Genomic DNA, 18,473 nt, shown 5'->3' with positions numbered 1-18,473 from the left:
TCTTTGGCTCACTTCTGTCATTTGCACATGCAATTGAGGAATATAGAGTCTCTGAGATCAACATTTAACTGGAGTCCTCCCTATAGAACACTAGGGTCTATAGGCTGACACACATACAGACCAAAGATCATGTTCATATCTGCAGGGATAAGAGTCAAGACACAAAATGCCCTGGAAGCTTGCACGACAGGGAAGAACTGCAGGCATCCTTGGAGAGCCCTGTGGAACGAGGAGTAGGAACACAGCTGCCATGGCATGTACATCTGCAGGGATTCAGCTGCTGTGGAATAGCCCAAAAGCAGTCCAAGATTTTCCAAGGCATCACAACCACCTCTACAGTGACTCTAGAAACCACATCACCTTCAGGCAAGAGATGTAAAGGTAACTGACATTATTTAAGTAGCATTCTATTATCTAAGCATGCTCATTATATATAATTAGTGCACATATTACAGATGTATAGAATACATTCCTGTTACAGATAATATTGTAATTTCTGGATTTTAAGATTCATCTTAACATCAAACATTCTGGCTGACTGGAACAACTCTCCTCTTCCTCGGCATGCACAAAGCACCACAGAGTGCTTATATGCACACACTCACAAACAGTTTTCAACATGTTGCAGGCTCTCATTATATAACAAAGTCCCTTTGATGTGTCTGTCTGTTGCCTGAAAACCAGTGTGAGACTTCCATGGTCCACTGGGAGCTTCAGTTTAATTAAGTCTTTCATTTCTACATGGGGCCTGGTACGATCAGTGACAGAGGCAGTCAGGTAACAACTTCATGGGAAGTCTTCATAGTCCTTCCACCTATTCATTATCACTTCTTTGTCTTAAAACACCTATTTCTAGTGGGATCAATAAGCAAATTTGGAAGACATTCTAGCAGCTGAATAAAGCACACACTTTAAATGGATAGGAGCATGTTTCCAGAGAAACCTGTTACATAACTCTTGTTAAAAAGATAAACTGGACCCTAACACATCCTTTTCTGCTAGCAATAGCTTTACAAACAGGTAAAAAACTTTGTGACTTGGCCAGTCTCCTCTCTTTATGCATGACACTATGTTGTCTCACTGCAGTAATGGCAATGGAAGGAGCAAGCAAGGCACCCAGATATCCTTTCAAAGCCTCTAGGTGTTCAGTGTCTGGTAACTCTAACACTACCAGGCTTCTTGCACCCTGCTGTCTGCTCTCTGGCTCTTTGAAGAGAGATGATGACTGCAGCTGGGGTTCAAAGTTCCCCTAGTCTTTCAAGGGAGGGAGCAGAAAGAAGCTCAAACATCTTAGAACACAGGAATACCTACAGGGGTTGTGAGATCCATAGGATTTGTTATACCATTTACGGTGCTAACAGGCAGGAGCTGTGCATGCTTCAGCCAGGGATAGGATGGGACCACCACACTAGTGACAAGATTGCAAGGAACCTCTGCAGGCTGGAACATGCCGAACTTCCCATCCTTGAAGCTGGATTTTTCCATTTGATCAGTTCCCAGCCTGCTAATCAAAGTGGTATCACCCTTGGAAATAGCCTAGAGGAACAAACAATATAGTGTATTGAAATGGAATGAAAACCAGGCAAAGGCATGGGTGAGGTACAGCGGCTACAAACAAGTATTGAGCTGCCTTGCTCAGGGCAGCATCAGAAAAATAAATAAGGTAAAGGTGGAAAAGGGAGTGGAATTTATTATCTAGGTTCAGCTATGTCTACATGGATTGAGCACTGCCATGTAAAATGTGACTTGTCTGAACACTCAGTCTTTGCTATGGTTGGTCAAACTGAGGTGAGGTGATATCAGGCGGTAGGTGCTCATTGGTCCCCTCGGGGGAAGAGGAGGGTAGGGCACTCCTGGAAGCAGGAAGGTTGAGTCACTCAGCTCTATTCTCCTACAAGTAGTCATGCAACATAGGAGATTAGATATGTAATCTGTGCTGTTGTCAAAGTGGTAAATGAATAAAGATGTTGTAAAAGGAACGGAAACTCATTCAAATGAAATAGTGTGTGAAAGTGAGTAGAAAATACATTGCAGAAAATAACTTTAAAGAAGCTGAAATTTTACAGATTCTTAAGTAGTACTGCACTGCCAGAGCTATATGCTGGGCATTAACAATGCCTCCCCATTTCCTAGTAAATATAAAGATACATCTAAAATTTTCTAGATAACACTGTCATATATTAGGAGATAACTTTGGAAAAACTCTTACTTTCAAATTTTTCTCTCCCCATTTAAAAACAAAATCAATTTTTTGACTCTCCAAAATTTGGTGAGAGTGTGAGAATTTGTGGGAGTATGTGGGGACTGGGTTCACTTAAAAAGATCATATATAGTCTAAAGTAGTTATCAAATGTGTAAGTATTCCATATTGCAGGGAAACTCCCTGAAACTTCTTTACCTCTGAAGCTAGAATGAGTTTCCTATCTTCAAAAGCCCTATCCTTCTTTCCCAGTGAATATTCAAATTATAATACCCAGGGTTGTTTGGAGAAACAAACTATACTGCCTAGAAAGTAAGCTACTTTTCCCCAAAGATATTCTTAATAACTTTAAAATACCTAGAAGTTAGCTGGATATTTTCAAGAACGAATACATGTAGTCCTTCTTCAGAATGATCTAATCATGAGGCATGAGAAGGGGGCCCCTGGAACTCTGAAGACCTCTGTTTGTTTCCTGATTCAGCCATGGATTTTCTCCCCATGACTGCGAAGTTCATCCAGTTTTCCTACACCTCATTTCCCGAGGTGTAAAATGGGGCTGATTTTCCATAACTCAGGTTGATGCTAAGAAAGCAGAGATCCTAATGTTTTCACTATAGTAGGGCAGAGGACTTGGGATGCACAGACATAATTTAAATCCATTCATTGTTTTCCTCCTTGTCCTACTATAGATGGTTTTAGAAAAGTCACTACCACCATTATTCTAAGTTATTCAAACATGAAGTTCTGACACAATGACAACTGGTGCACCTAAGGAAGAGAGGCACAGAATAGATCTCAGCTGTAAACTTTTTCATAATGACCACAAATCCTAAGATGAAGAATGCCAGGCAATGTGTTATTTATCCTAACTAGCTTGACTCCAGAAGCTCCAAAGTTATACTGACCTAACTGTCTCTGTAAATGCCCAGAAAAAAGTGACTTTCATGTATTTGCTTTCAAGTGATTGTTTTGTAGGTGTAAGACTGAAATACAAGATCTGCTAAGTGCAGTGAGAACTTAGATGCACCTAGCTGTAGACTTGTGGTCTGTGCAATTATGGCAAAGGCTGTTTGTGAAGTTAAACTCCAGATAGATTTGCCTCAGACTCCGCTATTCTGAAATGTGCCCTTCTGAAGAACAGCCAAAACTACACACCCATGGATGTTAAAAATCCCATCCTTTAGCTGAGACAGTTTTGATATCTTCACTCTCATATTAACCCACCTTCCAAGGAAAAGGCTGCATGGAGATCTCCTTTTTCTCCTGATACTCCACACTGTCCTTGTAGGATACTGGCACGACTGCATGTATCACAGGTGAAATGTGCCCAGGAACCGTTCAGGTTGAGCATCGTTTTCCTCCTGCAAAGAGCCACACCTGAAGACAAAAGTCAGTCCTGAAAGAAAACAAGAAAATGAAGCAGCAAAAATGTAATGCATCCCTGAAGAGGAGCACGCAGCTCCCACACACAGATCCAGGTCCTGACAGTCCTGCACATGGAGATGTAACTCACAGCTCTGGAATCCCAAGCTGGAATTTGCTCTGGGATATGTCACTGCAAACTCCGTGTGCCTGGCTGGCCAGCAGCCCCAGGGAGAGCAGTGCCTCCTGGAAACTCAGAGCCGGGCACATCACGCTTCAGGCAACAAAATACTTACTGTAGTACTCGTGAGGGTAATGGCAGCTAAGGGTAGTTAGGATTGCACATTTTCCAAAACATCTGCAGCAATTGAGCCTCTTAAGCCAGGCCTGCCCAGTGCTCTGGTTGTGATCTGTGACTATTATACAGGTGTCTGTGTACGGGGTTAGATACTCGGAAATAATTGCTACAGTGTATGGTTGCTTGAGCCAAATGTGTGCTCCTAATCCTTCCTCTGCACCTTTTGGCTTTCTGATCTCAACAATCTCCTAATCCGAAATGGAATAGGCCAACACACAAAGTGTCTAGCAGCTAGAACTCACCTGCACTTTCAACACTTAGCATAGCAACCTTAATAATAAGGAGCTGGTAGCTGGTTTTCCACCCTGCTTATCACCAGAATGGCTGTGTCTTCCAGCCTCCACAGAAGTTAGTACTGATGCCCTTTTTACTGGAAATACGCTTTGCCATGGGCATCAGTCTAAGTTAACAGCCAGTAATACTGGGTAATACTCAGTGTTTCCACAGAACGTGCGGAGACTGGAACTTCAGTAAGAAGAACCTGCTTCTTTTTTTTGCCATTAAGACTTGGTAAAATACAGCTGAATCTTTCTCAAAAAAAGTTCGCCTGACTAATAGCATCCCACATTCAAGGTATTGGTCACACAGAGGTTGCAATATTGTAAGTAGCAAACAAAATATCATCTGAAGCACTTACAAGAGCCTCTACAATACTATCCTCTTTAAAATACCGCAGCTAATGCTTGACCTGATGCCATGCCTTCTTCCCAACTCTGCCAAAATAATTTCAACCCCGTGTAAGAAGGCTTGATTCCTACTAACAAGTAAAAAAAAAAAAAAAAAAACAAAGCTATGTGTTTAGTAGCACTTTCCTCTCTTATTGAGGACTTCCACCTAAATTTAAGTATTTTTCCTAAGTTAGTTCTTCATTGTAAAGAAAATACTAATCATATTAAATAATGGTAAGCGCCTTTATTTCTGTAGAAACAAGACAGAGTAACATTAAAATGCCCTCCCCAGACATACTCATTTCAATGAAAGTGAGTATATGTGACAATGAAGGGATAGAAGGAAGTTGCAGGAGTTGAGTTACTCATAACATCTTACAGATATTTTCTCAAATATTCTAGCGGTGGGATAATTATGGAAGGGAATTGCCTATATTCTCTCAAGAAATAGAAATATTATTTTAATTTGCTAGAAAAGCTGAGGAAAATTGTATTTCATTAAAGTTCAAGTTTCTCCCAGTGAACTGCTGTGGTAGGAGACCATGCCAAAAAATGCAACTTATATATTAAATTTTTTCAGCTAGAGTTTCAAATATTAGCAAAGCTCAGTTGCCATTATTAAGCTTTACATTTTCTAAAATCTCTATTTTTGTAGAGGTCAGATTTATTTTTTTTTAATTACAGATGAAGTCTAATGCATACAAAAGTATTTATTAGTGTTGTCCATACATAAAGAAAACATGAAATGGAACTTCAAAAGAACATACAGGCAATGTTAAGCACAAATGCTTTAGTAAGAGGTCCAGTCCTGGGTCCATGAATGAACTTGTGCAAGTCATTTTATCTCTACATCTCTGTTTACCTGCCAGAAAATGAGTACAATGTGTTTCATACTCATGAAGAAGAGAAACTTGAAGTTTTCAAAGTTTTCTGACATCGTTTAATGAGAGTAGAAAGCTGAAGCTTTGCAAAATTACGGAAAAATCTGAAAACCTTTTTTCTGTTCATTATCATGATCATGAAAAACTAATGATAATGTAGTTCCCTATCACATTATTGCTTGCATTGGCTGAGAAAGGTGAAGTCTGTAAAGCTGCAAAAGTATTTTTAAAACTGCTTTATAAGCAACATTTTGCCTGGATCCTGTGAAAGATCAATCTTTGACAAAGGCTTAGCACTTACAGAGAAATATAGTTAAACACAGAGAGAGAGAGAATATTTTGAATATATTTTGAAGTTTACTTTTCTTAATAATTTTTAGGTCAAAAGTATTGTACAGAAGTACAGAACCAAGGAGTGCATAGCACTGAATTCATCACTTTGGCTAGCACAGCTCAAAGAGGAGCAAGGAGACTAATATACTTTTGTGTAGAATACATAACATCCATTGGTAACACCTGTGTAGCAATCTAAGTGCAAATAAAATCTGTAACATCTTCAACTACATCAAGTGTACTCTGTTGTGTATATACAAAACCAGAAAAATATATGCCTTTTTTTCTTATATACACTATGTAACATGAGAATAAAATCTGATATAGGTTGCAGTAACTTAGATGAGACTGGACTTTCATGATACAGAGCTTTAGAAACATTTCCTCAGCACTTTTTGTCTTGCACCATTGTGATAAAAAAGTTGCAGAAAGAAAGCAAGCTCTCTGGACAGTATTCCTCAGCCACCTTTTTCTGATCAATATAATCTATGTCTTCAACACAGTCTGGAGGACTGTGTTCTAGCTTTTTTTCAGTCACAGAGGCAGCTGCTGGAGTCTGAAGAACTTCTTTTTCATGATGAATTGTGTTCCCTTTCACAGGACCCACTGATGGTAGTAGGCTTGATCTGACCAACTTGAGATGAGCACTCCGTGGGCCTTTCCTGCACACTTTAGATTTCAGGACACTTTTGGGGTCTTGACAAATCTGCTTCTGCTTCTTTAGGGATCGGGAGACTTGTTTCCAGTAGGATTTCTGGTTTGCTGCATACTGTGGACAGGTGGAAGGGTCTCCAGAGAATTCGCACCAGAACTCGCTGTCACCGTGCTTGCACTCTATGTGCATAGTAGCAGCATTCATTTCGGTCACTGCCCAGGTGCACTCAGCATTTTCTTTGCTTTTAAACTTGCCTTTAGGAGATGCTTTTCCTCCTTTTGACTTCCGCCCTTTTTCATTTTCAGATTCAGTTTGCTTTTTCCCACCGTCTTCTATGACTTGTCTTCCCTTTTTTCTTTCCTTCTGTCTTTCACAGTTGGCTAGCAGCATCTGGGAGACCAGAATCAACATACAAAGAAGTCCAAAGCTTTTGATCCTCATGACGTCTGTTTTGGTTGTTATCTGCCTTCAAGACAAACAAACAAACAAAAATAGAAAACATTTTCCACTTAATGCTGGACTCCACTTGACAGTTGCAGTATTTTGGACATGGTATTGCACTGCTATTTAATACCTATTAAAGTGATGTCAGTGGCAAAATCCTCTGTCCTTTGTGTGAATAATAGCTAGTTTCTAGAACCATTATGTATTCTTGAGAACTGTAGATGGCTATGGAGTAAGTCCTTCTGATCCAGTGACTTAATTATCTATGCAATGTGGAACACAATATAATCACTCCCAGGATGTACCACTGCCCGGTGACTGAGGTACATTAATTAAAATCTCTTCTGCAGTCAGAGAATGAATTTGAACCTGGGATTTGTCAATCTCAGATATCTTAAGATACACCACATAAAGCAGTTGTTGCTCCTATGATCTCCCATTTTGCAAATGGCACATAAGCAGTTTTGACTCCAACCTCTGGCTATGATTCAAAAATACGCCAGACAGAAAGGAAACTATTTGGTTCAAGATAAGCAAAATCATTTCTTAGGCATCCAGAAAACTGTCTTAATTCATTGACTATACCAGTATTTCAGTTTTCTGTTGAAAAAAATAATGATAGTAGCCTTTCCAGATACCAAAGTAACTATTGATGCACTCTTTTCTGCCTTGACTGCTTAACAAACAGAACTATCTTTTTGCTTTTGAAGACACTTGCAGTGTATAGGGCTGTGTCTAAAGCTACCAAATTCAAGGGACAAATATGCAACTTCAGTTTTGGAATGGAGATATCTGTCAAATCATTATTATCAACCTGATCTCTGCATCTGCAAAGAGCACATCTATTTCTGTAAGTGTTTCTCTTTACGAAGCAGCTTTCAGGATCAGAGCATACCACAATAGTAGAGGGTTTAAATCTGGCATTTAGTTGATCAAATCCTTAAATGTATTTTTCCATCATAGCCATTTCTGTAGCCAAGTTTCTGCGTTAGAAAGCAGAAATTCATGTGTAGGCACACTAATAAGGAACTTATTTCAACACTCAACTATCTGCAAATATTTTCAGTTACATAAATTTAGAATCTAAAATACATAGCAGCAGATGTGAGCAGGTCCTACTTCTGCATAGTTCTTACTTGACTTGCTTCATGCCTTACACAATACACAGAGATTTTCACTCCATAAAACCTTCTTTAGAGAACATCATATAGTATTCACAGTTCTGCTGCAAATACAGCAACTAATAACATTAAAACAAATAATGATGTTACAGTAATCCTCTGTTGCAAGAGGAACAGTGCAAAAGTAAGATAACTAAAAGACATACCTTGCACAGGCCTTATAGATATCCAAATGCAACTCCTGATGCAGCTCTCTTCCAAAAGAATTAGAGGTAGTTGTAAAAGCAGCATGGCATTTATAAAGGCACAGACACACCTTCAGTTCTCCAGCAAGACTATTACAACACAATAGGATACTTCAGTGCCCGGTTCGTTTACTTCTGACACACCTCCTTGGAAAAGTGCCAGTTCTCAGAACAAAAAAAAAAAAAACAGCTATGGTGGGGTGACAAGGTGTGTTTGTGTAAATTAGATGTTACTTTAGCCAAGTCCTTCCCTCTTCATGAACGTTGATAAGAACTTTATTAGATCATAAGCTTCTCTAAAAGAGCTTTTCCCAGCCACTGAAGGATGTATCCTGCAATGCCCTCAACAAATTGCACTACCATTGTGTTTAGCAGAATTTGGGTAGTAGTGTTCAGTGATTCTTTGTGAAATGAAAACTCTTTCACAAAGCGTTTCAAAGTTACCTTTTGAACATTTTGTTACCTCTTGTCACAAAAACATATTGGAGAACATTTAAAAGTCAAAATGAATAATTCCCTTACATTAAGGACAGCATTCATTATGGTGAGATGGTCATAAACGCAAATGTCAGAGGCAAATTCAAGCTCTCTCAGAATTAGTGACTCTATGGGCTCTAAGAGCTGAGATCAGTTGCACAGCACTGATCTATGCTCTTCCCTCTCTGCCAGCTTTTGTCTATGTACAGAAGTGGGTTACATCATGAGATTTCATTCTGGGACCATGTCTAATGCATATTAACCCAAAAAACATAATGACAGTGAAAGAGCAAGTATTAGACAAATATAAAAATGCATTCAGAGTTGGAAATAGGCAACCCTTGAAGAATGGATAGAGCAACTAGTGCCTTTGTAGCTTGGTTGCGTCAGGTAGTTTTACTGGAGAAAAGTAAGTGGGACATTTGTTTTATATGCCTGGGAAATACAAGAATAAAAGGTGGGATGCAAAAAGAGATAAAGGTAGAGATTGGTGTAAGATATAGGCAGGTCTTTCTCTTTGTCTCCTTCCCATCAGATATAAATGGAATGAGACAAAGGGACAAAGCTATAGGCAAGGTATTGTCTGGACTGGTTTGGTGATGAGGAGACTGGTAATTTAATGTGAAATCAGAAGCCAAAAAAAGAAATAAAAAGTGTAATTCCGCAATGAGTGCATGACAGAAATGTGGGGAATTGGATTAATTTAATTCAAATACAAGGGTCTGATATGTGTGCCAGGACTCTCTCCTAATCAATTTATGTACATTCATCTACTTTTGATACTTTCTGATCAAGTTGAGCCATCAGATCTGCCTTGTGTGCCTTTGATTGGAATAAGTTAGTATGAAACTGTTAGTAACAGTCCACACAATGTGAAAGATTTGTGGTTAGCACCGGCAAGGGGTAATAAATAGGGGTGAAGATGGCTCAGGTATCAAAAAATGTTTAACAGTGTGTCAGGTTGGATGGAGATCAGGGAATGAAGATAATGTAAGAGATAAGTGAGGGAGGGACTATCTTGCTCAGGAATCCTAAACACCACGTAGTACTCACAGTATCATCTGGAGTATTAGTATTTAGCAGGGATCCTCAAATCTGTGCAGCTGCATTAATGTAGCCTAGCTAATGAGCTTCTCATCAGGGCTAATTACTTGGGGGACAGCATCAGGCCAAAGTGGCTATACTACCTCAGGTTCCAGCACTAATTCAGGTATGTCTTTGTCATGCCCCATTGCCTTGTGTAAGCATAGTATAATGTGACCAGCAGGTCAAGGGTGGTGATTCTCCAGCTCTACTCCACCCTTGTGAGACCCCACCTGCAGTAATGTGTTCATCTCTGGGGTCCCCAACACCAGAAGGACATGGAGCTACTTGATCATGTCCAGAGGAGGCCACGAAGATGATCAGGTGCTGGAGCACGTCCCCTGTGAGGACAGGCTGAGAGAGTTGGGGTTGTTCAGCCTGGAGAAGAGAAGGCTCCAAGGAGACCTTATAGTGACTCTCCAGTACTTAAGGGGGGCCTACAGGAAAGATGGGGAGGGATTTTTCATCAGGACAAGTAGTGATAGGATGAGAGGTAACAGTTTTAAACTGAAAAAGGGCAGGTTTATATTAGATACAAGGAGGAAATTCCTTACTGTGAGGGTGGTGAGACACTGGCACAGGGTGCCCAGAGCAGCTGTGGCTGCCCCCTCCCTGGAAGGGTTCAAGGCCAGGTTGGACGGGGCTTTGAGCAACCTGGTCTAGTGGAAGGTGTCCCTGCCCATGGCAGGGGGGTTAGAACAAGATGATCTTTAAGGTCCCTTCCAACCCAACCCATTCAATGATTCTGTGATTCTATACTTTGATTTTTGTGTTACAGATCAGGGGCTTGGTTCAGACATATCACAAAAATAAAAACAAAAAACCATCAACACACATCTCCTTACTGTGGCTGAAAACTATCTACAAATAGGAAAGACAAAAAGGATACAAAGTATGTAAGGAACCGTGGCTGATGGAAACAAGCACGAGGTTTGCAGTAAGGAACTACATGTTCCTGTCCCAGTTCTGCCATAGACTTTTTCACAAATACTCACTAGGAGATGCCAGATGTTTTTTTACCTGGAAGGGGAATATTCTTGTAGATGATGCTGCAGTGGTTTTTTTGTTGATCTCTACAAGATACCATTTGGTGGTGAAACTAGTCACAATGTACTGAAAATATTTAAGCCCTTTGGTGTTCATCACTTCCAAAATTGCCTATTTTGGCAGCTTTGCCTAGCAAAATAGGTTTCTATGTCAGTCTCAGTTCAGCTGCCCCATTGTTGATTGGACATATCAGTGTAGTCTATCTGCTTCATAACAATGGGGGAAACACAAAGAGTATAGGCTGTGCAAGAGAAGATTTGCCTTTCTGCTGTTTTGATATTCCCTCCCTGAGGTCATGGCAGACTGGACACACATTAGCTCTCCCCATCTTTAGCATGCTGAAACTTCTGTAGAGAATTCTGTAGTCGAGTGCTTGTTGATATGGGTGATTACATCTTTGAGATGATCTGTCTTTACCCAGATGGATCTCTTGCCTAACCTGTTTAGATGTTTTCAACATTCCAGTAACCCAAGATTTACTTATTTAGGTGCATAAAATGTATTCTCAGTCTATGGAGGTTGGCCTGGATACCCTGCAGTTTTATTGCTGTGCTCCCAGAATATCTTTTTGGTTTGTTTTGCTTTAATTACACGTTAACTGATGTTTTATGGATGCCTTTTACCTACCTGGGTATATAGTGCATTTTCATACTGTACCCCAATAATCTTGCTGGGAGCTGCCTCATCAGGTGATCAGAACATTTGTTTTCTTCAACATTCATCTTGAAAAGAAAGCATGCAAAATTAAAGTAGGACCTCCAGTTCTTAGGTGTTTGATTAGCACATAATTGTCAACAAAAAAAAAAATGCAGCAAAAACTTGTTTAGAATATGATTTCCAGTATTTTTTTTTCCTCTCATGAGCATTTAAAAATATACCTTAGTCTTGCCCTTTGCTGAGCTGAAATGCTGTTTGCATGTAAACCATAGGCTGTTTTGCTGCAGAACGAACAGTGAAGACTAGTAATTGAAAGACAATTTGATCCATGCAACATATAGCAAATCTGAACAGCTAATTTGCAAGATCAAATTACTGGGGAGCTGTTTAGTTATTAAAATAGAAAGGCACAGAAAACATTTGGCAACACTAGCTAATAAAAGTAATCACTGAGAATTACAGAAGTGGATGCCCCAAACCCAATCTGAGTTTTTTATGGAAAATCTTAATCCAGACATATTCCTGCCGTCTTTTGACTGAAACTTGAGACAGCTAATCAGCATTTTAAAATTTTCATTAGAACTGCTATAATTAAATCTACCTGGTATCTTTCTGCTGTTCAAGCAAGGAGAGGAAGAAGTTTTATGCCTATTCCTAACTATGATTTACTGCTGTGGAAGAAATGCAGTATTTTCTAAGTTAGTCCTTATTGCTGCTTATATGTTATCTTCAAATGAATGCATTTTTATAAAGGAAATTATTATAATTTAAACTATTAGTTGCATTGGTGCATTATTTGCAAACTGCAGTTTGCTTGTGGTGTCATCTATGTGACATTGTGAGGCTCTCTCATTTATAGGTTTTTTTCCACACAGAATAAAAAGTTATTTTTATATAGAAACAGTAAAAAGTTAATTTAATTTACAAATAGTAAATGATCATTGAATTCCCTTGACCACCTACAAATATGACTCCACATAAGAATACCAGCTATCTGTCAGTCATACGTATAGACACTAGGATGTTGTTCTCTGTGCAAATGGTTAGTCAGAGTGAATTAAAACAGATCCAGCATCAGTGAAGTGAACAGATGCTTACATTTCAAATTAATGTCCATGAGTCCCGGCCTGCAGCATTGAAGCAAGCCTGTTGATGAAGAGTGACTCACTGCATCAAGTAGTGTTCCAAGGATATAAAAGGAGGACGTGATTTTAATGGAACTCCAGGGACATGTGTAGAATCACTCCCTCTGTCACAATATTCCATTTAGCTTAAACAATTTGCACGCAGGCTTCCTTGGAAACTGTCACTGGCACACTGTACCTCACAGCAGCTCCCAAGTGAGTTTGCAAACTTTGTTAAAAGAACAGGATTGGGCATGTGCGTTATAAACTCACTTTCTACTTTTACATATACACTAGAAGTGAATATATATTTGCTTCAAGACCTGATGAAAGAATGACATTAAGACTCTACATCTAGAGTTCCTTTAAAAATTAACAGCCTGAATAAATGGATGATGTTAAGCTACAATTACTTTCAAGGGTGGGGGTTGTGGGGTTTCTTTTGTTTGTAATGTGACTAGCATTCCAGGTGTTCCCTGCAAGTAAATAAATACCATGAATGTATGTAAATCAGACATTTTCAGTGTATAGGTACACACATTATTAATATGCAATTCTTGCTATAATTAAAACAGACTAGCCTGTTCATGTGCTGTTTACTAACAAAATCTAACATAATCATCTACAGGTTGTAGGTGTACACCATTTGCTAAAAATACCTGCTGAAAGGCTAAGTATATTAACAAATATGTCAGTCATATCCCTACCTCCAAGTGCAAATATCCTTTTTGCTGTGGGGGTGGGTTGTTCTCTGCCACCTCACCTCCATCCTTAGGTAAACAAGCTTCAGGCAAGGAACTTGTAACTTTATTTCCTTTTTAATTCTGTGAATCTAGAATATACAAAAGAGAGTAAGTTAACAGCCTTAAATGCTGAAGCCCTTTTACATAGCAACAAAAAAGTTGTCACACAGACAGTGGCACCAATACCAGCTTCTCTGTATCACATCGCCCGTGCCCAACACTACAGAAAAATATTCCATAGCCTACTGGCATTTCTTTGGAGGAGGCTAGTTAATTTAAAATGTGATGATGGTTTCCGTGAACTAAGATCTGTTTGCTATTTTACATGGAGGAATAATTATTTGAAAGAAGGCTGAAGAAAAGTCATCAGTTAACAATAATTTTCAGGTATTTCTGACCTAGAGTTAGATTCATATTAGTTAAATAAGTATGAAAAAAAGGCAACAGATTCTTTCTCCACTGTGTCTTTAAGCGTCCAATTATTTCATAAGCTGGCCAAAGCTGACAACTGAATTTGGCAGAACAGCATCCAAGTGAAAACTGGTATCATGAAACCCAGGTAAGAAAGAAACAACAACTAGCTACTCCAAACAAGTGTTAACTTTAAGTTAATCACAGAACAACAGAAACTGTATAACTGCTGTATATTAATTATAAGCTAATAAAAAGAAGAGCACCCTACAAGACTAAATGTTAAGGTGATTTTATAGCAAACTCCAGTTCATCCTGAGGTTCCCATTTGCAGATGCTCAGTCATTTCCTTTAAGAACTAAATTCCTGAAACACTAGTAAAATAAGTGAACTCTTCATACAACAAGTGAACTTCTTCATACAACGGTTAGCTATGAGTGAAACTAACAGCTTAATTTTATCCATCATTTGTAGCCCTAGTATTGCTGATTACCTTCCTCATCTATGAATTACAGAGTTTTTACTTGCAGTGTTATTCTTCATTTACTTGCAGTGTTATTCTTCATTTACTTGCTGCATTATGTTGGCAATGTTTTGATTAAAATATCCTGAAATTCATTACTGCCAAGGTGTAGTTTCTCTTCAGCAGAGGTCCAACCCCCCCCGGCAGTCAGCAATTGTTAATCTGTTACCTAGCTGCTTATTGAACACACTCTTGCATGCCCTCAGAAAAGGGAGAGTTTGGTTTCAGACCTGCAGACTTTTGCTTTATCTTGGCAGGTAAGAGCAGCAGTGTTTTCAGAAAAATATAAGTGGTTTTAATTAACCCAAAGAGATCCAAGCCAGTGATGGAGCACGACCATTAGGAATGCGTTTCTGAAATGATGAGGAAATCCATTTTCTTTCATTAGATAATACAAAGGAAAATTCTATGGATCACATGTATACAGGAGACAGAAAACTTTGATGCCAAATGGAGTTTACAGAGTGTTTTGCCTTAGCAAGAGGAGACCTTCCGAATTGAAACAAGGATAGGAAAATATAAGATGCCTCCTCTCCCTTATTTTTACTGTGAAAATATGTTGAACCAGCCTGGAAGAAAGTTTTCCTTGATTTTGAAACAATTCAAAGACAAAGAAGTATAAATAATTGCCATTGTTAACTAAACATGATTACCCTCTTCTATATAGGATGTTAATGCTGATACCATCATACAGATGATCATTACTATACAACAGTTGGTGCAAAATATATCCCAATCCAAGCAGATCCTAAGATTTTGGTCCCTGCATATTTGCACTTGATAACGCTACAGGGTCAACAAAAAGAGACATGAGATTTGATAGATACAAAAAAGTCGGGTTGGTTGGTTGTTTATTTTCTTATTTAGGATTTAGCTTTCACAGAATACAAAGGCTATATTTTATATTAAAAAAAAAAAAAAACAAACAAAAAAACCAACCAATCAAACCAATCCCCCCCTCCCCCCCAAAAAAACAACAAACCCCCAAAACAATCCTTGGAAGAAAAAACATGTAAAATAGAGGGATACTGTGCTTTAACATGTGTTTCATACTGATTTTTCCTATATTAGGAAGAACTTCAAAATCTGAATTTTACATATTTTAATTTAATTTTAGCTCTAATGGAAGTTATCACTTCTCTATCTCAATCACAGCTAAAGATTCTCCAAGCACAATCATTTCATTGTCCTGCAGTTTTATTTGCACAGGCTGGCTGCTTGATTTATTAGCATAGATTGACTATATTCAGGGCCTGCTCAAGTTGTTTTGGCAGCCAGGGGAAGTAACTATTGACTAATTGCCAACTCAGTCTACTAAGACTTTCATAGCTTAGAGCAATGCAAGATCCTGTCTGTCTGACCAAAAAAGCTTCCGAAATACAGAGGATTGCTCTCTTACAGAAAGATAAAATTAGTAAAATAATAAAAAGATGCCATTGTAAATTAGTGCCTGCTATTAGACTGGAGTCTACTCAGGGTAATGGCAAGTAATGCGTATCTATGAGAAGGAAGAATTTGACACATTACATGAAATCATAAGACACGTATCACTAGAACACAAGGGACTGTCTTACGGGCAGTGCTATTTACCAAAAGCATTGAGCTTAACATGCCAACCAAAAAATCCATTCAGCTGTCATGGATGCCTGATCTCTCATTAAAGTATTACAGTAAAAAACTCCCCATATGCTTACTCAGATGAATAGCTGAAAAAAGTCTTTGCGTTAAGGCAATACTGGTAGAGTTACTACAGGCAGACAAGGGTAAGAAATGAAATTCAGCCCTCTTGTTCTAATCCGCTTTCTCATAAAAGTAAGACTTTTTTTCTTATTGGGAATTTTAAATGACTTAGGCACTTGTTTCAGTTTTTTCTTCTGATGTATACACAGTGGTCTCCACTGAATTACTTCGTTTACAGGCAGCAAAAATTTTAATTGATCCTGCATAGGTGAAAGAAACACAGATTAGCTGGGGGTTACAATGTGGTTTGGAACATCACTAGATCAGTGGTGAAATCCTTCCACACCTTGGTGTGGTTGCTGAGTGATACAGGATCAACACGAATGGAGTTGAAGACGGAATATATACAAGCCAAGAAGTGGTATATTAGAAAGACATTCTTTCCCAGCCGCTGACTACTTTTTTTGAGGTTGTGTGTGGGCTTCTGTAAACCACATCTGATCTGAACTGATATAATCAACAGTATTTTTTTTTTCAAGGAACATGCAGCAATTATCTTTTCTACCTTTTACTTTAAGCAGTCAAACCAACTTAGATTTCCTTTCTAGCTATTTTCTAATGCAGTCCTGGTCAGAATAGACAGACTTTCAAAAGTCTGGTTTTGATATCACTGATAATTCTGGTCTTTGTCCATTCTCAGGATCCTTTCCATAAATCTTCAAACTCTTCTGTAAATTAATTAAGTACCAATAAATATACATGTGCATAAATACACAAATGTATATATAATATAATACTAGTAAGCATTGAATATTTTTCTCCCTTCCATTATAGTTCATTAATATTAGTGAGTTTATTTGTATATTTTTTGAAATAAGGGGTGCATGTATGTGTGGAAAGAGAAGAATAGATGGATCTACCCTGGCTAGGAAAGTATATTGTGTAAACTCATATGAGTTTATCAGTGCCTGGTAATTTTGTGGGTTTTAGCACTGGTTCAAAATGCAGCAAGATGTTTCTAGCACTTACTATGGAATAAACATTCATTTCAAGTATACTCTTTATATATAGCAGAAAAATGGAAACAGGAACAAAGAAATTGTTCCAGGAAAAGGAAACCAAGAAGGGAAAATACGGGACTTTATAGCGTAGGAGCCTGTGCTGGGTCTCGCTGAGATGGAATTAATTTTTTATAGCAGCCCTTATGGTACTGTGTTTTAAATTTGTGACTAGAACAGTGCTAATAACACACCAATGTTTTAGCTATTGCTAAACAGCATCAAGGTCTTCTCTGTTTCTCACTTTGCCCGCTCCCCAGCAAGCAGGCTGGGGCTGGGCAAGAGATTGGGAAGGGACACAGCCAGAATGGCTGAGCCCAGCTGACCAAAGGGACCGAAGGGATATTCCATACCATATGATGTTGCATGCAGCATTAAAACTTTGGGTAGTCTTTCTAGAGTAGCTGTTGCTTGGAGAGTGGCTGGACATCAGCCTGCTAATGAAAGATGTAGAGTGAATGTCTTTGAACCACTTGGCAATTTTTTTCCCCTCTTCCCTTCACTTATTAAGCTGTCTTTATCTCAACTCACAATTTTTCCTCTCTTTTGCTCTTCCAGTTCTCTCTTCCATCCCACTGGGGAGGGGGAGTGAGTGTCTGGTGGATGCTCCATTGCTGTCTGGGGTCAACCCATCACAGAGACTTCAGTCCTGTAAATAACAAACAGAAATTTTTATTTTAGTGGATTCTGGTTGGAAAGAAACCAGCAGAAAGTTCAGTCCATGTGCAGAGCTTCCCCTTTGCTAAAAATACTGATGGTCAAGCTACACTGATACCGCCTTGGCTCCATGCCTCTAAACCATGACAGTTATCACAGCAAAAACAAGAAGGTACATTCACAGTTGTGACAACTCCTTTGCTGATTTAGATTGCTACATTTGAAGAGACTGTCCTGGTTTGGGCCGAAATAGAGTTAATATTCCTCTACAGGGACTAGATGAGTGCTATGTTTTGGATTTAGCTTTGGGTTTGGTATGAGAAGAATGCTGATAGCACACTGATGTTTTCAGCTGCTACTGAGACTTCAAGGACTCTCTGACTCCTCATGTCCTGCCCGTGCGCAAGGGCACAGGGAGGGAGCATGGACAGAGCACCAGACCCTAACTGGCCAATGAAATATTCCATATCATGGAACGTCATGCTCACTATATAGAGGAGGGGTGGTTGGGAAGGAGCTCTCTCTCTCTCTCTCTCGCTTCCGGGATTGCGATTGTGGGAGCTTGGTATCTCGGGGTCGCTGGCTGGGAATGGGCTGGGGATTGGTTAGCAGGTGGTGAGCAATTACATTGTACATTGCCTGTTTGTGTATTTCCTTTTTTGCCTATTATCATCATTGTTCTCGTTTTATTGCCATTATTAAACAGTTCCGATCTCAGCCTGCGAGTCTCCCTTCACCCCTCTAAT

General features: G+C 39.1%; 1 protein-coding gene across 2 annotated transcripts; it reads right to left on the bottom strand.

The window, feature by feature from the left end:
* Positions 1-4,810: 4,810 nt before the first annotated feature.
* FGFBP1 (fibroblast growth factor binding protein 1) lies at positions 4,811-11,573 on the bottom strand. 2 transcript variants are annotated; one of them, XM_032984387.2, is made up of 3 exons: positions 11,502-11,573; positions 8,229-8,432; positions 4,811-6,919 (listed from the first exon to the last, which is right to left on the bottom strand). In XM_032984387.2, the coding sequence occupies exon 3, from the start codon at positions 6,896-6,898 to the stop codon at positions 6,188-6,190; it is 711 nt and encodes a 236-aa protein (XP_032840278.1). In that variant the 5' UTR covers positions 6,899-6,919; positions 8,229-8,432; positions 11,502-11,573; the 3' UTR covers positions 4,811-6,187. The 2 variants fall into 2 exon arrangements, with proteins under 2 accessions (XP_032840278.1, XP_032840277.1); XM_032984386.2 differs by having other exon boundaries at positions 4,811-6,923; positions 11,502-11,570.
* Positions 11,574-18,473: the final 6,900 nt, after the last annotated feature.

This window comes from Tyto alba, unplaced genomic scaffold, assembly GCF_018691265.1.
Source record: "Tyto alba isolate M040663 unplaced genomic scaffold, T.alba_DEE_v4.0 Super-Scaffold_6, whole genome shotgun sequence".
Classification (NCBI taxonomy): domain Eukaryota; kingdom Metazoa; phylum Chordata; class Aves; order Strigiformes; family Tytonidae; genus Tyto; species Tyto alba.
Note: the sequence above shows the minus strand (reverse complement) of the source record. Positions and strands in the feature narration are given on the sequence as shown.

Excerpts from the sequence above, each read along its gene's own strand:
- FGFBP1 (XM_032984387.2), bottom strand. The coding sequence starts at position 6,898 with ATGAGGATCAAAAGCTTTGGACTTCTTTGTATGTTGATTCTGGTCTCC.